Here is a 27,241-nt window from a genome sequence, read left to right as displayed (position 1 = left end):
AAAATGCTTGCTAACGGAAACATTACATGAAGACGGGCAGGGTGAGAGACAAAATTAGGAGAGACAAAATTAGCAAAAAAAGAAAAAGAGAGAGAAATTCTTTAGTAAAACGGGTACAAAAATGTAGTAAGATAAAAAATAATTGAGGATGGGATTAAGTTCTTTTCGTAATCAGAATTACTTCTTTGCGCGCGCGGGACAGGTTTAAAGTCGTCTTCCTGCGTCGCACTGCGCACCATCGGATGATCTCATTTGATGAGGATTAACGAGCTACCTTGTTAGTATGAATTGCACTTGTATATATACGTTTGTACATCAAACTTTCTCGAGACAAGGAGGCATTCTCTCATTTGCGATTTGCGCTTGTATTAAGAAACAAGACAAGTAGCTTTCAACTCTCAGACAACGCTAATTTTCTGATTGCTGAGAGTCGGAAAATTAAACGTGAAAGCACAGATGAGCTTTTGTTTAGCTCTCATTAGAGAATGAGACAAAGGCGCTCCGTCTCTCGCTGTATTTTTCCACGTTGTGCAATGTCGTGGAACTAGGTATTTGTCCCGATATCGTTCAAAGTTAGATTAAATCTTACGAGATTGTATAATCCTATTCCGACGTAAATAATTTTATGCAATAAAATTTCATCCATCTTATTAATTAACAAAATACGTGTGTGAATTGCACGGAATAATAGTTTAACCATACTATATATCTAAACGTACAACAGTGCCGAGGAAAAATTGCTTTTGACGCACCTCCCTCATTCTTCGCGAGATCATTTAAAAAGCAATTAGCCCATTGAACGTAAACAATGAGGAAATGAAGTACCGGAATAATGGCGAGGCGCAGCACCGGGCAGTACTCTCATTATACATTGCTTTAATTGCCTTCGAGATAAGGACACACATATGTATTTAGACGAGAACGAATCACGGTACCAGACTCTTTCAAAGGTGCTTCTCGTCGTCCGATCTTTTTTGCCGCTTCGTAATTACCGACTCCTTATCATTTGCATGTCTTTGTGCGACGCGACATGGCGCGGCGCGCGGCGGAGCGAATCTCGCGAATCGTTGATTTCAATTCTCCGTCGTGAGTTAAATAACTCGATTCAAGTGTCGCGCGGACCAACCTGACCTGCGCTGTCTGTTTTAATTATAATTTTCGTACGTTGTCTGGCTCGTTCGAATACTGTGCTGAAATTACCGCTCGAAAATCGTCGCCGTTTGTCAGACTGTCTCATTTTGCAATCAGATCATATTTCAAACGGGCAATAACAGCGAGCATAATATCGAGACTGTTTTTAGTCTGCGCGCAGCGGTGAACGTTCACACTCGCTTTCTCGTCGGTGTCGTTAAAATTTCATAAAACTCATACGCCATGCCGTTCTCATCGCGTGGCACGTCGTTCGGTTCTGTAGAAACTTCTCTTACAACGCGATACGCCGTGTGTATTTCGCCCGTGCTGCGTTCCTACATTTCTTGTTTCCGTTTTAAAAAATTCCTCCTTTATACGCTCCAAGTGTCAGTTACTACAGGTGTGCAGTCGAGGACCGTTATCACGCGAGAAATAATAAACGCGGTTGGCGTTATGCGTTGCCCGTTAGCAAAAATGTAAATTTTTTTAAAAGCGTATAAGGACAGAATATTTTCAGTGTCTTGCATATTCACGTACGAATCCTTCAACTTGTTTATATTTGCCTTTTTTTAATGCATTTCTATATCGCGTCTCTCTAAGGTTACTTATTAATCATCTTAATAATGCAACGTCTGCAGTTAGGGTTAAGTTTAATTTGAAAAGCACGTGGCAGTTATCTCTCTCTCTCTCTCTCACTCTTTCTCTCCGTCCGTCCTAATCTCTTACTCCACTGTTAGATCGGCAATCTCTCTATTCATCGACAGCCAGCACGAACTGCACACTAACTACGTAGCTGCGGTGCCGAGGGTGGAACTTTCGCAATTTATACTTTTGGATTGACAAAGTAGCAGCGGAGAAGGAACGGAGGAAGGGAAACGATCGGAGCGAGACGGTCGCTCTCTCGAGCACTCGAATCGCTTCGTCGTCGAGGTCGCGCCGAGGTTTCGCGTTTCAATTTTCTGCCTTGATGAAATTCGGCGAAAATTAAAGTCACGTAAAACTCGAGTCGCTCGCCGAGTCGCCTCTTGACGAAACGTCGCGCGTCGGCCGTTCGCCAACTCGCGTATTCAACTGAACTATCCCCCTCCCCAACTTCCCACCCTCCAGAGTCCAGAGAGATCGCACGGCTAAACGCACGTCGTATTTTCCTTCCCTTCGTTCGAATAATCGCAATCAGCTCTGCAGAGAACCAACTCTAGGGACAACGTGACATTTGCGCGTTTGTTTGCCCATTACTCGGACTCGGCGACCCATTGATATCCAAAGTTAGATACGAAAATTAGATTCATTCAAAATGAAATGCACTCTATGGAAATTGTTGTCTTTTTCTGTCGCAATTAAATGCACGGCTTATAATAATGTACGTTTGAGCACATTTATCGTGCTAATTTTAATAGTTGCGCGCATACAGAAAATTTGATCCCTTGTTGAATTTACCTTTATCGCGTGTATCGTGGACACCATCATTATTATCGTATAATTGTAATGGTAATTATTGATTAGCGTGCTCGTTTTCGAAAAACAACAGACCGTAATTGGGAATTATACAGCGAACCGCGTGCGAAAACTGCGAGCCCGCGGCGATATCGGTCGGTATCGGACTGCGCATTACGATCGATACTTTGGATGTTACATCTGGACCTCCTCCCCGACGGAACGAGAGGATTCGCCGGATATTAAAATTTCAGAAGGCCGGATTTATAATTGGCATCGATTAATTGCCTCGGCAAGGCAAAACTTCTCGCGCAAAATGTCACTGTTCGCGGATCAGCGAATAAACGACCAAGATTTCCGCGGCAGACGGCGCGACGTGATCCGGCTGTCTGTTAATTATTCAACATCGCCGAACGCGAGATTGATCCATGATGGAAATTGTTCATTCATACAAACTCGCACATGCATACTTCTTCGACAGGTCGAAGCGATTATAATCTGTTCATCGTAATATAAGTTGAGGATTTTCACATCAAAATTTTCATCCGTTGTTATCTAGACAAATCTGATACTGATAGATAAGTCTCTTCCAATGGACATTTCCCAATGTCCCGATACATTTGCGTTACCTTTTGTCTCAATATACTCGCAATGATATTGTAGAAACAACGAATGTCTACATACCGACTATTATGAATGTGTTTACTCACTCTAGACATTTTAAATGGATATTTTGCAAACATATGCGTCAAACTCAATCAAACGAACATTACTCGTGTATCATGATTGTACGTAATTCTCAAAACATTACTGCGACAGCTCGTATAATAATGCAGCATCGATAAATAATAACTGTATGACGTAATTAATAATTTGTTTATGTCATAATTAAAACAGGAGTATTTCGTTTTGATCAGTTAATACGTCGAGATTAAAATGCAAATGTATTTTTACTGGTGCATGTAAAATGCCGAAACTGTCAATTTTGTTAAACAAAATGCTCCATAGTTATTTTCTTCAAAAATTGAAAATTATAATTAGTCGTAACTTGAGAATATTCAAATATATTTATTAAGAAGAATTTACTTAGAGACGGTAAAGACATTTATATAACGTCGTGTGTACCGCAAATTACACAAGCTTTTAAATAATAGTATATTGCAGGTGGCAGATGATAGATAGAGGCGCAAGCAGTTTAACTCATGCTGTAGGAACTGCTGTTTCGAATTTTAAGTCTATCATCATAATACGGCAACTTGCCCAGTGTGCATACCATCGCCTCGGGCTACGTGGCATCAAGCCCTGTGGATTACGAATTTTCCTTCATCGGGCTACATCCAATATCTCGTCACTTAAAGACCGATAACCGCGTTCAGCCGCCTGGATTATCATCCTCGGTTCTCTTACAATCAAACATAAACCTGTCTGTACACTGCAATGACACGTCGTACAAGCTTCGGTAAAGCATTTTCTAATACCTTATTCGTGTCTCCAATCATTAATGTAGCTCGATAGATTTTCAATCGATAGAAATTGTTTTCTAAGCATACAGATTCTCTCGATGCATTCTTTTATCTAAATAGCTTTCTAAATATTGAAAAAAAAGTAAAATATAGAAAATAAAATTTCGATGAAAATGACTCATGATCGTTCCAATTTATAGTCAATTTTTCAGAGAAAGAGTTCGCAATTACATTTCCATAAAATCCAGAGACGACGGAAGAAAAAATTAATAAATATTCCGAATTTTTCGAGAAAAATTGCTGGAATTTATCAAGCATCTCCGTCAAATTTGTTCGATTAATACCGCATCCCACGAATAAATCCACAACTTTGCCGGCAATGAAATAACGGAGAGACTAATTTTTTAGCAAGTTTACGATTTATCTCGCTTGTGCTCGTGTATGTGTATTCTCCTACGCGTTCGCCATGAAAAACAGCCGGCTATGATGGGGCATTACGTCAGTTATTTAATCGCTTAAGGTCCACGTGCACTCCTTTAACGAGCTATCATTAAATTGATGTTAACATGGCTCAACTGCGCCAGCATCGTCCCACGTGGCAATAGAGTTGTTTCAGAGGTAAAGGTAGAGAGAGAGAGAGAGAGAGAGAGAGAGCAGCAAAAGAGGATGGTCGGATCGTAAGAATCAGAAGGAAGAGAGAAAGGAAGTTAGATGTTCCGGAGGACAGTGCAACGGTCGACGAAGCGAATGGTAGCTTCATCGATCTCGTTAAAGCTTGCTTCCCTTTACTTTAGGCATTTTCTTTTCTTCGCTTCATCCAGATCTCTTTCTCTCCCCTTCTCTCTCCTTCTTCCATTTGCCTCGCTTCCTCACCTACGTACGAGGCCCATCTCCTCTCTCCACTAACTCTCTTTCCACTACTATCGCTCGGCTGACTCCTGACGCCTTTCCACCCCATCCATCGCCTTTGCCAACCTCGAAACCGACCGGCCGACCGGCCGACCGACCAGTCAGCCAACCAACCAACCAACCAACCGACCGACCAACCGCCCCATACCCAACCGTCGACTTTGCAGCCAGATTACACCCGCGGGGAAAATTTTACCTTCCCCATTCTGCTTCTCCGTTGCTCCGTTTAAGTGCCGCAGACGAGATCTTCCGCGAGATCCTATTCCGCGAGATGCACGTTCGAACTAATGCGTATGCCATTGCACGCTTGTTACACAGGTATACAGATCCTATTCGTAAACGAGCGTAAAGTGACCATTTAACAAAAGAATGACAAATGAACAAATATAATTGTGAAATATGTAATGAAACAATAATTAATTAGCGCGAGTATAATTAAAATAAATGTTTCACAAGTACCTTTCAAAAGAAATATAAAAAGAGTCTCACTCTCTCATATCATAAAATCTTCCTAAAAAAATTCTTGATATAATTTGTTATCTATGAAAATACATCTCAGAGATCTAATTATTTAGATATAAATCATGCTTAAATATAACTCTCTCAGTATTTAATTACGCGAAACATTTATAAAAAAATATTCCAGGTAAAAGTTTCTTCATAACGTTAAAAGTATCTAAAAAGCTACATAAAAATAGTTTTCAGCTCTTTTATAAAAATAATATATAAGCACAATATATAAATGTAATAACTTTTTAATTCAATTGAAATTTTATTAAATAACGTCGGTAACGATGGTGTAACAACTTTCTCTTTTTCTAGTCTAAAAGATAAGAAAAAATTAACTTTTATCTAGAATTTACAGCTGTTTTGTTTCGTTAATCAAATATTTATCCTTGACTGATAACTGTCGTGGAATGATCACGGAACGATGCACAGTATGCTACATCCACCGAATAAGGAAATTGATTTCCTTTGTTGTATTCACGAACTTCGGTCCGAAAGCGATTAGCAGTTACTCAAAGTTAAACACGGGGATCGGCGAAAGTAACTTTCCAACGTAAGCGAAGTAAAGTCAATACCCATGACAATAGCGAGAGCATTTCATTGATTTCCTCCATTTGATGCGAATAATAGAGCGGAAGAGGACACGGTATGTAGAGCGGACGAATGAGGAACAGAAGAGAAGGACAGAAGGACGAAATGAAGAGCAAGAAGGGAATCCTAATAGACCTGTAAAACGACGCTGCATCCTTCGCGAAATAAAGTTTCGGGTCGTGGCGTGGCGAACGGCTGTAAAAAACGTGGCATGAATATTCAGAGATGTCGAGGAAGTTTCAACTTTACGGCGATCTATTAATCTTTCTGCGCCATTCAACATCCACGTGATGACGTCCGCTCGTCCGCTCGTCCGCTCATCCGCTCGTCCGCTCGTCCGTCGATGGCATGACGTCAATGACATGGACGATGTGTATCGCGCTAACGGGTTGCTGCCAAGAGGACTCGCGACGCGGTATCCCCATCGCGAGAGAGAAAATAGGGACCGAGAATGAAAAGCGATATATTCGCCTCCGAACGAGAAAACCCTTTCCCCGCGCACTTCCGTCATCGATACTTTTTTTTTCCGCTTGACTTCACTCGTGCAAATCGACCCGTGTTAGTATTTCCACATTTTGTCCGCGGGATACCGGATGCCGCCGCGGCCGGGAAAAAAAGCGCCAATTTTTACGATACAAAAGCTCTAGGCCGGATTGAGCTGACAGCCGGAATTAACCGGGCCCGGGCTTACAAGTCCCGCGTTTTCACGATGCGCCTTTCTGTATTACAGTTCCACCTGTAACGTAAACGAGAGAAGACGTCGTGAATCGACGTTGCGATCACGCCTTTACGTCCGCGTGTATAATTCAATAAGCGGATCTCGCGACGAGCTAAGTGATTGCCTACCATAAAACGCAAGACGGCGATAAGCTAGTTTGACGACAGTTTAACCTAGTCGAACTACGAGCTGATAGCCAGAATATTTATCACGGTATAGCTGCGTCGCCGCGCGTAGAACGGAGAGGAAAATACAGGGGGTATATATCGTAACGTTTCGTGATGACTGAATTTTTTTTTACGTTCTCCTCGTATCGTAAAGTTTTGCCAACTTTGTGGAGTAAAGGCTTTCCGACGGGCGCTCCACGAAACTCCACTCCGAGGGATTTCACTCCGAGGGATTTGAACGTCATCCTCGAATCTCCCGGCGAACTCTGATTGTACCTCGGTGCGGGTCTATGAGCTTTAAGTCGTTCCCGACTACTTTCAAAAGGATGTTTCCTCCAAGTATAAAAATATACTTCACCGAGAACCGAGTAGGGAGGAACGTATTGTCGGCCTTAATGTCCTGTTAATTCTCTTTATATCCTCGCCGTTTATAACTTATCGTTCTTTCTTACGCTCTATTAGTTACTCACGTCACTTTATTATATTTACGACAGAGCAGAAATAAGCTCGCGATACGTGCAAACTTTTTATTTTGGGTGAGAAAAATATTTTGTATATAAATATCATTGAGTGATTCTTAAGCCCGTTAATTATTTCTCCTAATATCGAGCTAATTATTTTGTACGAGAATCTCGATTGATGACGAAATGCTTTTAACGAGACAGAGTTGATTTATTTTATTCGATATTATCTTCCAGCACTCTCTTAGAATTTGCACTTTGAAGCCATAGCGCGATAATGATAAATCAAATGTTACGAGTGCCGTAAAAATACCTCAGGAGTGGCCAAACACGTAAATAACAGTAAGCCCCCGCACATTATAACGCAACCGCCGGAAAGATATTCCTCTTAAAAGCGGATAATCGCGCGCCGGACGCGTATTCGGGATGGAAAACTGCCATCGTGGAGTCTGATGGCGGCCACGAAGAACACCCTCACGGTCCCCTAGGGGGTTGAAGACAATATATCACGTCGTAATTACTCGGGATGCCGAAGATACGTTGAAATATAACGCGAAGGTGAAGCAGGCGCCGTTTTCTCGCGGATGGAATATATAACGGGCGCCTTTATCACCCGATATTCCGACCCGCGACGATAATACGCACGTATAACGGACGAAATGCCGCAATAACGAAACGCCATAATCAGCCGGCGGTGGCGGCGTCGGCGGCATCGGTGGCGTCGGCGGCGTTGCGTATCCCTGGGAAGCAGGAGGTACCGAGAATAAGTGACGCGTATAGTATCGAGCTTCCTCCGCTCCACCATTTGTTTAACGCTTTTCCGCCGAATGTAAAAGCGGATAGTTAAACCTGGATTATCCGACTTTCATTTAATTGCTCTGTCGCGCCGTGGTTTAGCTCGTCGTGGTTTAGCTCGTATCCACTCACGCCTGACTTTAATCCCCGCTGTTTTTAATTAGCTCGTGCGCGAATAAAACTGCGAAGGATTGCTCGAACGTAAAGGAAGAGAGCGCCGCGCGGTTTTTGAAATCTTATTTCGGGAACGCAAGGTTCCCGACGATCGATTAATTAGAAGGAAACCTCAAATAAAGATTTACATGCCTATTTCTCGTGAATTTTTTACAAAAGCAATTGGCTGAAAGCTCTGAAAGGTACGTTGCTTAGATCCAAGTAGGATTGCATTCATCTTCACTTGGCGCGAAATGCATCGCGTCTAGACGAGATATACGGGGAAATAAATGGCGTACGCGGCGCGCGGCGCGCGGCGCTCGTAGGAAGAGGAACGGACAATACGGACGGGAAAAGTTTTATTCGCTCGTTATCCACGGTTGTCCGAGAATAACCGGCAGCCTCCTTTGCACCGATCCGGCCAAGTTCGGCCGAGAGAATGCACTGTGACGAGAAGAGAAAAGATCTTAGTTATAGGCGCGGTGAGTTTCCAAGTTTCGGGCGCTTTTCCTACCTCGCGGCATCTCAGGGTCCTTCCCTTCGCTCTTGCCTCCAAACAACCTTCCTACCCTTTCGCTTCCTTTTGTCCGCGCTGTCCGCCGCGCCGTTGTTTCCGATCCCTCCTCCTTCTCGCTTCCATGTCGCGTACACGACCAACTTTTGTTTGCGGGAGCAATGGCCGAACGAACCCGGAATTAACTCGCATCCCAAAGTTTTGCGTTACGTAGCAACGTGTACTAATGGTTATGTGCCGCGATCTCCCTTATCAGCCGCATTGCATCTCGAATGATGGAAATATGTCAATATTAATAAAAATATTATATAATGTACATTTATATAATATGAAAATATTAATGTAGGTACGTCATTTAGTTTTTTCCCGCGGGAAAAAGGCAATTTATAAAAGCAATTTAAAACATGTATCATTGTGAAAAATTCTCTTCTCTGTATCAATATGATATATCAATTTAATAATTTCTATTCTATTTAAAGAGAGGATTCAAAAGATTTAATCTTCTTACGCAAATCACTAGATTTTTATATGGTTATCGAGAGATCGAGACACGCAAAAGGTGTTAAGAGAGTAACAAGATTATTCTATGTTTGCGCAATCTGACAATTATTTTTCAGATTTAATTTTCAAGACAAACTGGAATTACAGTTCGAGTAAATCGCTAGTGATTTTGCTATTGTAATACCATCGTAAATCTTATACTCGTTGTGACTCCAACGTTTATCCGAGTTTCCAAGTTTTCTACATAGTTGCGCGCGCGCGCGCGCGCACGGGCGCACCGCGAGAGGAGGAGAAGGAGGAGGAGGAAGAAGAAGAAGAAGAAGAAGCCATTATTTACTGCGTCTTCTTTAAGGAGAACTTATCTGGCTGGTAGATTACATAACAGCGGGCGTTCCTCGCGAAGTTTACACCTGTTGCAAGTTCTACGGTGAAAAATGGTAGCGCCGCAGGCCGTACGCGAGACCTCAGCAAAAACGATGACGCCGTCGTCGTTGTCGACGTCGACGTTATCTACGACGGCATGTAATTCCGTTGTGCACGGAACGACAGTTCCCGAAGATTCGTCGCCCTTTTTGCCGATCGACATAAACTGCCGTGCCATGCCGTGCCCTGCCCTGCCCCGGCCTCTGCCCGACGAACGCAGATCCGATTGATTTACGGTCCAAGTTCTACGATATATCCGTTATATAGTTACACGACGCTTCCACGAGATGAGTTTCGCGATGGAATTAAGCTCCCATCCTTGCGATATAGACATTACCAACTTCCTGCTGGTCTTTATAGCTGATTTCCGGCGAACGCCGGAGATCGTAGACTTGTTCGCGTAAAGGGAGCGATATTCGATTTGAAAAGGGTCTAATATACGTCGGTGTACAAGAAAAATATTTCAGTCGTGAAACTTTAAGATCAATTCGGAAGTAATCAAGAAATAATATTAAAAAAAAAAAACTGACTAAAATGCAATTAATGTGTACGTAAAGAAAAGAGATTTATAATTTCTCTAAACGTCAATTTAAATGCAAAAGTATTCTCTTTGATAGTATTTCAGAGGACATGAAAATATATTTTCAGTAATAAACTGTTCTGTGGACACGTTATGCAAAATAAACTGTACTATTTTCTTATGTTGTTTAATGCACCGACAATGCATCCTATGTTTTTACACGAATTAAAATTTATAAATAATACTATAAAAATACCATTTCATATAAACCATAACTTGCATATCCATCGTATTCAGTACAAAAACATATGGACCTATTGCTTTCGTTATCATAGTGCACAAATAACAATCATATTTTTCAACGAGCACTCGGGTGCTCTTTTCAAGCCGGTAAAAAACAAAAGATCTTATATATTCGTTATCGACTGCTACCGTGACCACCGTTAAGGGCCATTTGAAATAAAATATGACGATATTATACATTGAAATATGAAAAATCGCTAGAGGGATTTGCACGAAGTGCAGAGAGAAAATGTAGTCTCTGCGATCGTCTTTTCATACGCGTCACTTATTTCTATTCGATCGTGGAAAGTAGCAAATTCTGTTCATTACCATATATTTATGCATTATGTATGTAAAACATTTGTATTATGTGTAAGAAATATTTTTACTTATTAAAATATTTACAAATAAAACAATTTTTATTACAAATATGTTATTGGACCGATAGTGTAACAACATAATGATAGTAAAAAAGCCTTCTTCGGTCGTAGCTAGGTCTTAGTGCTTATATTTATTTATGTGATTTTATATACTTCTCCGAATTCAACCAGAATGTGCGCCGAATTAATTTTCGGTCATAACACAGCATGTCGAATAAGAATTAGTAATATCACTATTTATATTTAATTAATTAATTTAATATAATAATTGATGCTGATTTGCATCTATATACCCATTCCCCCCTGAAAAAACTGTAAGAAATTTATTGCGAAAAATAACACCCCACCCAGGAGTAGAAAAACAATGTTTCTTCAAAGTTTTGAAAAATTTATTAATAATTTAATAATTTTTACTAAAAAAGCGAAATAACTTTTTATGCGAGCTTTAAAATGCTGAAAGAAAAATCCAACTTCTCACAAGTTTTACAATTATTATAAAAATACTGTGAAAATCAACAAAAGTACGTGATTCAACATATTTTCACATTCTACTGCATCGCTTGTAGTTTGAGAGTGTATAAGAGACGATTTATAATTTACATAGCACGACAGAATACTTTCTTTTCCTTTTTTTTTCTCCTCTCGCACAAAAAATCATAATAACACGCGATAGATAAGAAATCAGAGCTTTTACACTCGAGAAAGGCGCGCTTTCGTTTGAAAAATATTTCTTTGCGGGCTGCAGCGTGTTATCAGAATAGCGTGCTCCTCTTCTTTACCTCTCAAAAGTCGACGAGCTTTTTACGACGAATACAAACATGCATATGTGGCGCATACATGGAACAGTAAGCTGGTTCTTTCATCAAATCCCTTTATATTTTAAAAAGAATTTGCCGCACGTCTAAAACGCGCGATTGTCCCGTACTTTTTAAAATCTTTCGTAAAGTTTCGCAATAAAATTTATCAGATATAACTCTAATGAAATATTGGATTACAAAGAAACTTATTTCAAGAAAAAATTTATGTCAGTGAAATTTATTATTATATCATTATAACGTTTTTAATTACGTGCTAAATTAATTATAAGATATTTCTCAGTGAGTTTCACAGAGATATCCAATTTCATAATATAAAAGAACTCTCCTGACAGAATAACATTTATTTTTAAAAAGAAGAAAGATATCTTCTGTGTTATCAGAGTTATCAGATTTATACGGAGAGATTTCAAATTATTGAAATTGTTAAAAGTTAAAAAAAAATCATTAAAATTGGAGATAGTAAAAAGACGTTGAAAACATAAATCTCTTTTCCTTTTCTTTTTGCCCGACAATAGTCGTATTACGAGACTATTATTGTAGACAGTTGGTCGCGATCGCTACCGAATTATAGTCGTCGTTCTCGTAAAGATATGAAAAACATATTACAATCCGCCGACGGGGGTTGCAGACATCCAACCGGAGAGCATCCGACGTTCCGTTTCCGCGGAAACGAGTATTCCACGCATCGAATATGGAACCGATGGCGAACATCAAAGGCAATACGACCGCGGATATCCGTCGTCGTGGTTCGAAGCCGCCTCCGCCGCGGCGGAAATCGCAAAGATGACGCAGCCGGATAAGGAAAAGTATTATGCAAGATAGACGGCATAACGGGACATATCCGCTCTATGGATTCCGTATGTGACAGCGGACGGAGATACGCGTTCCGGAAACACCACCGCTTTCCGACGCGACGTCGCCGCGTGCAGAAGGAGAATCCGCCTATTCGCGACTTGTTCGAAAATACATAAAATAAGAATGACATTTCCTGCGTTGAAATAGCATTTTCTCGAAGCATCATTTAAATAATCAAGAGCCGCATGTAAAAGTTTCACGCGTTATTACATTTTGTATTTCGTCCGTCTCCCACGCTAAGAGAATAATAATTAAAATTATAAGAGACGCAAATCTACATTTTGGCCATACGTTTAACATTAATTGCATCTGATATCTACGTTATATTTATCACGTATATTTGTGACTGGTGACTATAAATTTTAACACACACAAAGATAACTGTACATTTTTAATTTTTAATTTTCTCTCTCTCTCTCTCTCTCTCTCTCTCCCTCTCTTCCAGAGCTAATATTTAGTTTTCTGCTACACCTTTCGTACCGCGATATTGCTCGTTGAATTATATATACTTGAACCTAGCAAAACGAAGATAAATTGCAATCGTTCTCTACATAAACAATAATTTTATTATTAGTTCAAAGTATAAAAGGTGCATCTTCCATTCTCTTTTGAATTTCGATACCCTCGCCCACGTATGTATGTATGTATGTATTTGTGCAAGGTATAACGTACACAACGTCTTCGGTAATCAAGTTTCTTTGGTACGAAAACCAGTAGGAATCGGACTCTGCGAACACACCGGGGACATTTCCCTGGAGGCTGGATTCAATTTCGCCGACTGAGACGCAGAATTTTGCAATGCCGGCACTAAGCTGCCTGTAAACTAGCATACGATCGAAACTTGCGCAATAAGTCCTTTGACTATCTGCCTCGTACGTAAAGTATAGGGAAACTAAAAAGTAACGGAGAAATCAGAAAGAGATTCAAACAGGCAAACAGATCGACGGAAATAGATGTTCTTCTGACTTTTGTAATGCCAGTATACGCCGCTGTGCTATACGAGAGGAAAAAACTCGATCTACGCTACTTCCAGCCAAAAAAAATAATTATAATTATTGTAATTATTGGATTACGAATTAGATAAAAACAAATATAATTCGAAAACAAATCAAATTTAAATTACAAATTCTTATTGTAATATTTGTTTATTCAATAAATATTGTTATAATATATTGATATGGAGCAAATATTAATTTACCAATAGGTCTGAATCCAATAAGCAAGAAATATTGATTAATATTTAGAAATGTTGATTTTATTCCGTATTTATTGAATGTTTAATAATATTGTATAAACATTTTAAAAAGATTACTAAAAACATGTTTGTAAAGACTGTTTCAAAATATTATCTCCAAAGCACGGTGACAATTTTTCATGTGATATTATATACAACGTGAAATATAACATTTATGAAAATGTTACCCATTATTGAATATCGTTGTAATAACATGGTAATGACTTTATGCTTGCCGGAAATATCGCATGCCGCATTTTGTTAGAGTTATTGCTTCGGAAATTGTCAAATTATCTTAGTGGAAATGTCGCACTATAAAACTATGCTTAAAATGCATAGAAATACCTCGATACATCGTGCTCGTGTATAGGTAGTGTAATCGACCTTCTTTTCTATCCCACGAGAGTTTCTTGGGTCACGTTCAAACCGGACAAAAACTTATTGGCACTGTACCGTAAGTCTCGTTGAAATGGATCTGCGATATAAATTAAATGGAGAGCAAAAAGAGATACTGCGAAATGAAAATGGCTTTGTATTGCCGTTCGATCTTTGTTAATTCTCACTTGAATTCTATCTGGGTTTTATCCGTTTGATCGTACGTCTCTTACACGAGAAAATCTTTATCAAGATTAATTAAACTCGAAAAATATTTTACTGAGGTTCTCAGTAAAATATTAAATACGCATAAATCCACGATAATATCTGTAATATTTAATTACTTCAAGTATGTATAATTAAATAAATAATATAATTATATTTAATTATATATTTATGTCATATGCAGTACTGCCTGCGACGCGTGCGAGTAAAGCTCCTTTTAGAGAATCACAATTTGAAACGCGGGCGTAAATTTCCGTCCGTATCAAAGAGACGAGTTGAAGCGCATCCCACGAGAATGATTTCATTGTCGCGTCAAGGATTATCACTTCAAGAACACAACGACATATTGTATACAATAAATAAATGTCTTTTCCAAAACGAATATTGGAAAACTCCGACAGAAGTAATCTTCATCAGAAATTTTGTACCAAGTCGTTTGTATATATTTGCGCAAAGGAAAACGAAAGAAGCTTTCGAAAGAAAAGTACAGGCTGTGGATATTTCACGCATCATTGAAAAAACGTCACGAAAATGCGACTTTAAACATTGGTCCAAAGAGCTCTGCACACAAGACTGACTTGATAGAAAGTACATATATTACTCTATGACCCAATCTCTAAGAAGTGCCCATCGAAACGTATTAGAGATAGAGAAAGCCATCGTAAATATAAAAAAAAGTTGTAAGCTATGGCAAAAATAATACGTACCAAAAAAAGAATTAAAAAATAAGTGTCTTGTTTTTATATCCTCCATTTTTAATTAAATATTAAAAAAGTATCTATGTTGCACCGTATGTATTTGAAACCTCTCTCTCAGTTTGATAGATAAAATATTTGTAGTTTTTATTGAGAAAAATTGGCAAAGGTTTCAAAGATTAGTTAGTAAATGTCGCAAATAATTGGCTAAAGCGGATTAGAATGCGCTGAGCGAGTAATTGGCAGGGCTTACAGAAAGACGAGAAATACGATCATCAAGCGACACGGGGTGAAAATGACAAACCAACACGTTAGTTTCGCAAATTTCTTGCACGCGTCCGACAACAACCATCGAACATTCCCAGCCGTTGGCGTTGCAGCAACTACAATGGTATGCAACGCTAGCAAACGCGCATTTGTATAATTTCTCGGTGATGTTAGCAAAGTTGAAACGAGCAAATACATTTGCTGATTGTAGCGCTTGTTGAATATTTAAATTTTAACATCCGAGGTATTTAGATAATTACAAGGAATGAACAGTTTGTCCGCACGCATTACTTATTAGATTAATTAACTCTCGCGATTAATTATAAAAGTATAAAATAATGTAACATTTTATAGAAAATTATATTACTTTTATATTAGATAGTTTTAGATAAATATAAAAATTGATATGACCTTTAATACTTTTTTTACTTGCTTGTGTGATTCGTTAATATCCGCTAATCTCGCAAATTAGCGCAATAAAAGCTATTATATTGCTCACGTATGAATGCCCACAATAAAGCAATAACCTACATAATTTCTATCTCCAATCGTTTCAATTTGAACTGAATAAATTGAGCGAAATATATCGATAAATAGACTGTATTATAATCGTTAATCATGGTAGTTAATTAATGTAATAATTAATACGTGCAGACTAATTGTTCATAGGAAATAATTGCGTCCGATATCTTCTAGTACTTGGCACAATTGCATTTTTAATGACTAATGTGCAATGACGTGCGAAATCGCGCGCATTGTATTGTTTTATACATGCTCGAGTTCTCGTTTTACGAATAACAATCTGACATACGGTGTTTTCGTATATCAAAATTATACCAAGATCATAGATAAGTTGATAAAGCCTTTAAAATATTTAATGGTATTATTATAAAATAACTGCACATTGAAAATTTCATTTCAAGATAAATTAATTCGTAATCGATATAACATGGCTTCTCAAAACCGAATATTAGCGCGATTATCATCTCGAAATAATTAAGGCCTTATAAAATAAAATCACACTAAATATATTCTGTTCTTTATATCTCAATAAATGAGCTATTATACATTTTGCATGTCGTTTTATAGATTGATTAGCGTCGCTTGAAATTACGATTAATTCCGTTCGAATGAGCGTTTTGAAATGGAAATATTGTTACTTAAATTCTAATGACGAAAGAATTTGTATTGATCTGATTCATATATATATTTAAATATATACTATTAATTGCAAACTATTTAACTATTACACGTAAATTATTTCCTTTAATGCTAATTTAAATAGTTGATTAATTTTACCATTTACAAAATTATTAAATCTATTATTAAAAAAAAAAGTTTATTTTCCTTTCATTTGAAAAACAATATTGAAGTTTTAACAATCTATTAGACTTTGAGTCAAATTTTCAGTAATTAATTTCGTCTCAAATTTCCAAAAAAAATATCCCGTATTTTAAACGTATTGAACTTTTGATTTAAATGTAATTTGCTTTTATACTTCTGTCGACTGATAAAGCGAAATAACATATGAATCAAGTAACGAGAAGCTGTGTTATATCAATGATAATTAATTTGCAACGTTTCAAATTATTTCACATATACATACATATATACATACATATACGAGCTTCTCGCAAAAATCAAATACAGCGAAAAATAAAATTGTAAAATTCGCAAACTTTATCCGAGTTCTTCAATTGCGTTTATAAATATAATGTAAAAAATATATTGACTCTCATTTAATTATTTATTAAACTATTATATCGTAAGATTAGTTTCAGCGGAGTTTTTTAGAAGAAACGTGACTATAAATGCAGGCTTCAGTATATATATAGTAACAATTTAAACCATTTTTTAAATTGTTTATCTTTTGATACAATAGTTTTATGTTTAAATTTACATATAAATTTAACTTTTAACATTATTCGATGTAACAGAAATCGAGAAGACATTTCGCAGCAAACATCCACTGAATCTTTTACTATCTATTATTCGGATAGTATGTGTAAAGAGAGAGGAGAAAAAAGTCTAATATTGCCTGACATCGCTGCAATATCTGCACGATGCAATGTCTGAAATAATGCATACGCTACTTTAAAGAAATAGACAGAAACTTTATCACCCTGCATTAAAAGTTCTTGAAGTACGAACTGAGATGCGTCTGCGAATAAAGTTTAAAACTTGCAAATAAAGTTGGCTTATAAAAATGTTGCTATTATCCTCTGTTCGCAACGCTGTCTCGCGATATTCCCGATGATTATTTCCTGTAGAATTCCGCACGAATAGCCGGAGCTTTGGGAATTCTTTAGATACAAAATAACGGTAAGCCTTACATTCGCCAAGATATACGGAACACAGCGGCTGTATTTCGAAACAAATATAGAAAATGTGAGTACATATATACATACATGCACACGCACACATGCATTTCGGATGTGTATTGCGTCGGACACATTGGGCACCGCCTCTTACCGGAAATCTCTCACTTCGTATACACTATATTTCGTGCACGTGGGGACACCTATGGAATCGTAAAATATTAAATAGCCCTCACGGCGAGCAAAATACTCATGTCGAGGTGTACGGAAAAATGTATGTGCGCTACTAAAAGCAGACGACTCGGAAGGAAAGGCCGTTCGTTGTTCCAAATTGACATATGAAAATATTTTGCTATTCGCGGTATCGTCCCTCCTTCTCGGAAATGTGTCGTAAAGTGTCGATAAACCATCGTGACCGATGCGAAGATCGAAATCCCTGTACGGTCTTTCAGCACAAAGTCCCAATCCCACCCTCAAAAGATTCAATTTGATTATTATCATCGTGAAATATTGCACGTAAACTAATTCATCGTCATCGCTCAGACATTTAATTATATTCATCTGCAATAAATTGAAAGTCTCTCTCTATATATTTTTACTGGAAAAAATATTCATATGGACCAACGCGTTTGCTAATAATTTTTCCAATCTACAGTATTCAATATATCGTGCAACACACGTTAATACATACATTTACACACGTATATACAAATTTTTTAATTATAAATCTATCGATATAAAATCTGCTATTGAAATTAATCGAGAATATAGTTGAAACTGTGCGTATGTTTTTTTTATAATCCAATTTTGGATAAAATAATCGAATGTTTCTTCCGAATCAATCTAGTTCGCCGCTATGTGTCTCTGAGAGAAAAATTTAGAAAAGAGAAAAAACAGAACGTGCATGAGAAACGTGGCAATAGTTTTCGGTTCGTATCGACCGCGATCGCGTACTAGATCCTGGTTCGAGGCGAACATTACGTCGCGAATGCTCGTAAAATGTCGAGCGTTTGCTTCTGTTACTGCCGCGGTAGGCAATAAAATAACGGTACTACAGGCTGGGACGTTGCGCGTTATTACGACGGGCGTTTCTCCGTGTATTTATTTCGAATTCGTGGTAGTCCCGCTCTCTCTGTACGTGTGCAGCCGAATCGAGAGGGAAATCAAGTCGCGACCGCAAATATGACCACGATTACAGTTCTATCGAGAGATGTGAACCAACACAATACTTTTTACTTAGATTAATCTACGTTACTAGTAACTTGAATACGAGATAGAAATACGAGAGAAAAATATCATTTAATAAAAAAAAAAAAAATTATTTAAAGGCAGAAAAAAATAACATTTTATAATTCCTGAGGGTGTAAACGCGAAACCTCTTTTATATCGGAAAATGTCGATAATGAGGTTGAAACAAATTTATAGGCAGAACAAATTTATACGATCGTGTTCGATTGAGCCGGTTCTTGATATCTCGAATATTTCGAACGCGGAGCGTAAAAAAAATCGCACATTCGTATCCCACCTGGAATAAATAAAACCCAACCGGCGAAATATGTGCACCGACGCGATGTAGCGGCTTTGTCCGTTCCGGTACGCCGTGCACGGATCTTGTTTATGTCATGTACGCTTTCGCTTCTGATATCACCTATATTTGTCAGGAGTGCCGGCCAGAATGGTGAAGCACGGCACGTACTTACATGGACGCGCCAAGGGCCACTTGGTGTGCCACGCCGGCCCTTCGCTTTAGCTCCCAAGATCAATCCGCTTCTTCCTCGTACATATTTATGCACGAGTGGCGGCGATGCAGAGATTTAATGTAGCAATGTGTGTTCGAATGGATACCCTCAAGATCCGCGATAAATCGACCACGCGCTCTTATCGATGAAAATCAGAACACGCTTCCGAGGAAGGGTCAGATGATTTTACCGAAGATTACGGGACTTGCAAAATTTAGATTTAAGCGAGAAGAAAAAGATTGCTCAACTTTTGACCTGAACCTTTTAGTTTAGATTAAAAAAGATTCATTTTTTATGTAAAACTCGTGCGTAAGATTTTTTAAGTCTTCCCCGGGGAGGCAACCACTCAGAAAATAGGTATACACCTGACTTTTCATTTCAAGATCTCATCGGATTCCATGGACCATTCATTGCACTACAGTGGAATTCATTGGACTACGCTAAACTTCACCGGACTTTGAGAAATTCAACGGACTTCTACACCAGAATTCAAGAGTGGTTACCTCATTTAGTCTAATTTCAATTCTCTATCCTTTCTCTCTCATAAAAAAACTGACTCACCATTACCGATGCGCAGCAGCGGAATTACAAACAGCATCGTAGACTGCGTTGATCTGTAAAATTCAAAAATATATCCATTATATCAAATATTACGTCTCATTACATATTTAAATGTACATGCATTCATCCTTTTACACGGAGTAATTTTTTCTACGCGGTTAAAAATTAAAGCTTGCCAGTATGAATAAGAATACGTAAGAGAAAAACCCACGTATGTTGTAAAAATAATTATTTCACATTATACTCGCACAAAAAATACAAATTAAAATTTTATTCGTTGTAGTAGTCAGTACTGTACTCAAATCGACCGAAAAAAAGTTGGAATATTGTAACAAGTACAATAGATTAAAAACATTTGATTCACTAATCGAATAGTTTCAATAAGTATCATAGAAATATATATATTTTCCAGCCACGTAAAATGAGACCGCGTACAAAAAATACCGTGTAAACGGAGGCATTATTTATCTGCGTACCAAAAAATGCCGCGTAAATCGTGGGATGAAATATTCTGAAGTAACGAATAACGAAAAGATTAGGTTAGGTTAGATTAAATCTACTTCTCACTTACCCCATGGTTGTTCCGCTGTCGCCTGATGCCTCCCAGGCCTCCTCCTCCTCTCAGATGCACTGGGGTCCTTCGTTGAACACTCGCACAACACTTCCGAACTCCGAATTAGTCTAAAAATAATTGACACGACCGACGATGCACCGCCATTTTCGATTACCCCGACGCCGCGCCGCCCCGCGTCTTAAGACTACCCCGACGCTCGCTCGTCGCACACGCACATCGCAAATCACACGCAAATCGACCCGAGGAACGCCAGTCATCACGCATCCCACGGATTGATCAACGTGATTATCATCGCGATTAACGCGAGAGACCAACGAATCGCCACCTGATTCGATCACTCTCGACACCTAAAAAACACGCTCCAAAGTTTTCAGTTGTCAATCACCGTAGACGCACACCGTAAATCACACGCAAAACGGCCCGAAAAACACTCACTCATCCCGCGGATTTATCAACGCGACGCGATCACACGAAGAGACACTCGAGGTCACGGCCACAATTTCCTTCGTCCAACACACTCGCGACTTTCGATTACGTAGAGCGATGCGTACGAAACGAAGCAGCAGCTTCACGCGTCGATCCACCCGACTCTGATTACGACGCACATCGCGATTAACGCGAGAGACCAACGGATCGCCACTTGATTCAATCACTTCCGACATCCGGAAGTAGGCTCCAAAGTTCCCAGTTGTCGAAGTGTAAACAGCGTAGACACGGCAAACACCCCCTCCACGTACACCCGCTGTCCCGCTGTCCGCCATTGTTCATGCCGGCCGGCCGGCCGTCTCTGACTAATGGCGACGGTCACGCCGTAGGCGAGTGTGGGGGAGATGCGCGCGCAGCGCCTTGGGCCCACGCAGCTCGGAGTGCGTGAGGGCGTGAGTATCCTTTCCTTTCGTCTCGCATTACTCGCATACGGTGGCATACGGTCCTCGTAGCTCGTAGACCACGTGTACAGCCCATTGATGGTGAGTGATTTACGCCGCCGCTGTTCGCCGAGTGACCTTGCGTAAACACGCACATTCCGTGCGTCGCAAACAACACGCAGCGAGCGCCGCATGCCAAACAACTTTCCGCCCTGTAAAATGTTTAACGCACAGTAAATTTACATTTAATTCTTTACGTTTCAAATTAATTATGTTAATTCATAATGGATATATGTGACTATTCGGTATACCATGTCGCCTCAGTCATTTGCATTACATTTTATACGAGTGATTGTATCCAAAGTGAACGATTTCACTTTGAAATTACGAATTACATTTTAAGCAAAGAAAACGTGCAAGAGATACGCGACATATTCGAGTATCAGTATTGTTAGAGAAGCGATTACGATTTCGACGAATGTGTGTATGCTATAAATATCGTGGATTTTATTTCTCGTGTTCTGTGGACTAAAAATATATTTCTTTCATTTAAAAAAAGATTTGCATTGCACAATCAAACTATTTCTTTATTTTTGATAAAAAAAATAAAAAAAAACTTTAACCGGATAGCAATATACAAATTTTTTTAAATTCAAATAAATATTTTTTTACCTGAAAAAACTTTTTTGGATATATAATAAACGATATACATGACAGCACAAAAAAATTCTAAACACTTCTAAATTTTGATACTGTAGCAACTTTGATTATTATTAATTCTAGAATTATTGTAACTCCCATATATCTATTTTTTCATTCTATAAATTAAATACTCGTTTTTAATTAATCATAAAATTTACTGTTAATTAATCATAAAACATACTGTTAAGAAATCAAGAATTATAAATATAAAAATTTTATGTTTTTAATAAATCTTCTTATCATGCTTTTAATAAAAACCGTAGAATATAAAAAGATTTGTGCTTAATATTTCGTAATAGTGCGTCGATACATTACATTATTATGGTTTCAATACCAAATCCCACAACGTACTATAATATTATACATACATATTATGCTATTATTTTATTTTATTTCTTAAAAATACAATTGGATGACAAATTCATAATTTATATCATATAATATCTGATTACAACAGATTAAAAGTTTTATATCATATTATATGAAGCAGAAGTAATTAACGCATTCAATAACAAGAGAGCATATTAAATTACCATTAATTAATATTTATAAAGTAACAATATACTATTGGATTTTGTATCACTAGGCCGATTAATTCTATACAATACAAGAGATAATATGAATAATAAAGAATTTATTTTCACGAGTTTTATTTTTCAAGATTCTGAAATATTTCGTTAATTTATACCTCTGCATACGTGTGTAGACTCTGCGATTATAAATTGGCCAAGTAAAATATGATTGTTACCACATATATATCCTACTCTTCAAACGAAAGAAATTTCACGCAATGGTGAATTTAAGCGCAGTTCATATCCGACGATAATGCAAACCAATAAAAGAGAGAAGTAGGGGAGAAAACGTTTGCGGAGGTTTGCCGCTGCCATCCATCGATTTCTTTATTGCCTTCTACATTTCCTTCCCGTTTCTGATCGTGGCATTGGAAATTGCAAGTTCGTCTATTGTCGCCGACGGCGCGTGTCTAGAAAAAAAGGGACAAGTCGGGGAAAGGATTGGAATCGCAATAAACCCGGAGGAGAGACACGAATGGTCGTCGCGCCGCGCCGCATTCTCTTTCGCGATCAAGTCGAGCGAAAGGAGTTTCTCGTTAGAGTTTTTCTCCGGGTTTTGTTTCTACGGCCGAAAGACAAGAAACTTTTACTACCGAGGTACGGGAGGATGATCTTTAATGAACTAAGAGAGTATTTGCTCCGATTTGAAGCTCCGACTTGCGCGCGAGACGTTTTTCGTCGAAAAAATACCATTTCCATGGCTTTAGAAATTGTCAGCGAATTGAAAACGCGACAGCGAGATGAGATGCAATCTTCAGTCGCTTTCGCGCCCTATTCGGTATTTCGATTTGATATTTTTCGTATGCACCATATACAACGGCGAATTTTGCTTTGTAAAAATCCTCAATGCGCACTATTTCGTGTACAATAGAGAATAATTTCGAAAATATAGTCCTTCGGAACAGCTGCGTAGTGGAAAGAAACACACAAAGAGTACTGCATGAATTGCATTTCTTCGCAAGTTTATATCGTAGATGAAACCGTGCTTTCATATTATTGTATCAAAAAAATTACTTCTCAAATCAAAATCCTTTATTCGATCTTTATATTTCTAAGCGATTTTGTTCTTTTTGAGAAATAGTCGCGTTGAAAAATAAATGTTGATAAATTCGGACGAGTAGTAACTCGTAAAACTTGCAGTTTTTCAAGGTGAATAATTGTGAAATTAAATAAGAAACAGGAGTCCGCGGAAGCTCAACGGTGCCATTGGGATTGCATGGTTTTGATAAAAATTTCAGGCTGCGCAGTTTCGGGGCAACCAAAACCTGCTTAGCTCGCATATACGTGTGTGATTTTTATTCGCTACAACGTATATCACAGCGCTACGCTTGGTTGTTCCAGTCTCTCGCGAGAAGGGCAATGTTTCGAGCCAGAGGCGCGGCAGGAAGGTTCGTGTTTCTACACATCCCTGGGGTGTGTTTCCGCCGTACGAGGGTGCAGATACGTTTAGACACGGATGGGAGGAAACGCCGCACCTCCCTCTCTCACTCTCTCTCTCTCTCTCTCTCTCTCTCTCTCTCTCTCTCCTTCTCTCTTGCGGAATGCACTGCCGCAGCATCCCGGTGGAAACTTTCTCGTATCCTTGATGCGCGTTATTGTAAAGATCCGTGCAGGTGCAGCCGAGTTCTCATTAATCATCTCTGAGCGACTTGATCCTCGCATCAGATTACTCGTTGTCATACAGTTTACTCGGCGCAAGGCAATAATAAGCGGAGAATTAATTTTATTTAGACTGAGACTAAAAGCGGCTGTGTTATCTCTGTTGCTCACGCAACCTAACTTATTGAATGAGCGAAAAGAGGTTGTAGTAAACTTGATTTAAAAATTTTAATAATTTAATTTACCAAAAATGAATGCTACTTCTGCCGATATGTGTACGTATGTGTACACACACGTACTATTTTTTACATGACAGTTGAAACGCATGTATAATGTGCGACACGGGAGAGATTATTTAGTACTTTGTATGCTGAATGTCGCGCAAAGTCCGCTTAAGCTACGTGAACTTTGTCATCAAACGAGCGTAGAGGAAAAGATTAAACTTGCAAAAGCACCTTTAATTATAATCGTTAGTTTGACGCGTTGTACGAGTGTCAGCGAGATACGCGGATAGGAAGAACCGGCTCAGAAAGAACACTCGTTACTAGAAGCGAGTTTATTTTCATACGTAGCGTTCAGATTCAGAGGTACAACCTTTCATTTCAATTTATCTTTAGAAGGTAGAAACGGTAAGATCTCTCGACTAAGTGACGGAAAACGGAGAAAAAAAGAAAGAACAGAACGAACTCTTGCGAACGAACTGAGATCTTGAAGCAAGGAAGGAAATGTACGTTTTATATATATATATATATATATATATATATATATATATATATATATATATATATGTATGTATATGTATATACAAGGCTGGCGTTCGTTCTTGATGCAGTTGAGAAAGGGCGCGAAGGGCGGCGAAGCGAATAGATAGAGGGACGGGGAAGAAGAGAAGGAAGAGAGGAGGATAGTGCTCGGTCGGGCGATGCACCGAGGTTAGAGTCGGCTATTATGTAAATTTTAATGCAATACTGCCTCGGCTGCTCTGCACTCCCTGTAACTGCCTTACATCCGCCACCATTCTGCGGGTCGCTCTTCGTGAAACACTTATAAAATTATACCAGCCGGCTTGTTTTCTCTCGGTCTTTTAGGGGCATCATTCGGGGCTACACGCAATTCACGCGTCGCGCGTCGTCGCTACAATTAGCCGCGAAAGATGATGACAATGATGGCGCTGTTAATGCCACGTTAACGCGCTGAAATACTCATATCTTTCTCCTATTAATTATTTTTAAGCGAAAGTATGTGAGAATGAGATTTAGCTCAATTGCAAGATTAATTTCGCAATCTGTATTATTTTAGGATTCGCGCAAAAGATACTTTCTGCTAACGCGGAGCAATGTAGCAGCATCGAATGAAAAGTATGGGCTGAAAGAAATGTCGTGTACCATTCACGAAAAACATTGGCGTGATAAAACTGCGAAACAGCGAAAACGTTCAAAGTTTACCAAAAATAGTTTGCTTTTTAACGACGCAGTTCTGACGTTGCACATCAATTTCGAGAATAGTAGCTTTCTGTTTGCAGATTCCTAACTTCGCAACCTCTCGCGAATTTACCGAAAATACAGTCCTACAGTCTCCATCGTTGCGTCAACGGCGCGATATATACAGATCATTTCTCCTTCCGATTCATCGGTTGTTCTAGCTCCAAGATGTTGAAATATTGGACATGATTCGCTTTACGATTGTGAATTACGAGCGCAGTGATGACAGCTTGATCGCGAGTACGAGCGAAACCCCAATTTAACAATTCCGCCAACACGTGGTAGATATCCTATGCGATACGTCAGTCGGTGATACGCGACGTGTATATGGCTATTGTATAAATGCATACGGGCGTACATTGACAAAATCGTTGATTGGAAATACGCTGTATTTCGAAAAATCGCGTTAAAATACCGAGTTGCGTCCATTAAAACTCTCTTTCTCGCTTTACGAATAACGTTCAAGATTATACGTTTCCTCTTTTTTTTATCTTTTTCGCCATCTATTGCGACCTAGTGATATAACCGCTCTCTGGGATATTAAAGAGAATCGACTTCCACTTCTCTGGAAAGTGCATCGCCGTTGAAGCGGTATAATCTTTCTTCTAACCGCAACTCATTGTTGCTGATCGATTGCCTCCGTGTGAGCTTCCTTAACCTTTTTCTCTCCGTTGTTTTTGGTATAGCAGTTAGCTACGTAAACTAAATTTAAAAGTCATATATTTAAAGCGTATTTCTTTCTTCGAGATGTAGGAAGTCGGTTGATATAATTAACATCGAATAAATAAAGAAATTAATTTTTTTGAAAATTATAAGATTACTCTTCGAGGATTCCTCAAATGAGTCAAAAGAAAGCCAAACACAGTTAAACAGTTAAACTCGACAAAGTTGATAATGAGGCTACCAATAAAATGACTAAACTTGTTACAAAGGCATTGGCGAAAAGAGCTACGCGTTGCAAAATTCATTTTCACGTGAGTCGAAGGGGTTTTTCCGTAATTATCATATTCTTACGAAGCCTGTATCCCTTCTCGTTTCGCGCGGGTCCGTAATACGGGTTGAAGTCGTTATGTTAAAAACTCGTTAAGCTAGTACAGTTGCGTTAAAAACCTCGTCGCAATACCTGTGAGAAAAGTTTCAACGATAAAAACTTCACTGGTACCCCTCTATCTTCCTTTCAGCTACGAAGTTGCGTTCCCCTCGCGGTCTCTTTTCCCGCAATTACACGCGATGCGCCAAGTCTCGAGACCCCATCTCGCTTTACTTTTCTGTCGACTTTAGATAAGATACCTTGCGGCTTTATTATCGTTACGGACTTGGTCGGCGTCTTAGAGGGTGTATCACTTAGGGCCACCGCGCGCAAGTTCGCAAGAATAGCAGTATGGCACGAAAGCATGTGTATTCACCATCA

The 27,241-nt window shown here is 38.8% G+C and overlaps 1 protein-coding gene across 1 annotated transcript in view; it reads left to right on the top strand.

Moving 5' to 3' along the window:
• Positions 1-20,084, top strand: part of LOC105204612 (LHFPL tetraspan subfamily member 6 protein) — a 66,283-nt gene extending 46,199 nt beyond the window's left edge. The window contains exon 5 of the mRNA XM_026132113.2: positions 19,859-20,084. Coding sequence (XP_025987898.1) covers positions 19,859-19,992 — 134 coding nt within the window. The 3' untranslated portion in view covers positions 19,993-20,084. The remainder of the gene's footprint in view (positions 1-19,858) is intronic.
• The last annotated feature ends 7,157 nt before the right edge of the window (positions 20,085-27,241 follow it).

This window comes from Solenopsis invicta, chromosome 3 (assembly GCF_016802725.1).
Source record: "Solenopsis invicta isolate M01_SB chromosome 3, UNIL_Sinv_3.0, whole genome shotgun sequence".
NCBI lineage: Eukaryota > Metazoa > Arthropoda > Insecta > Hymenoptera > Formicidae > Solenopsis > Solenopsis invicta.
This window is presented reverse-complemented; position numbering and strand designations above follow the sequence as displayed.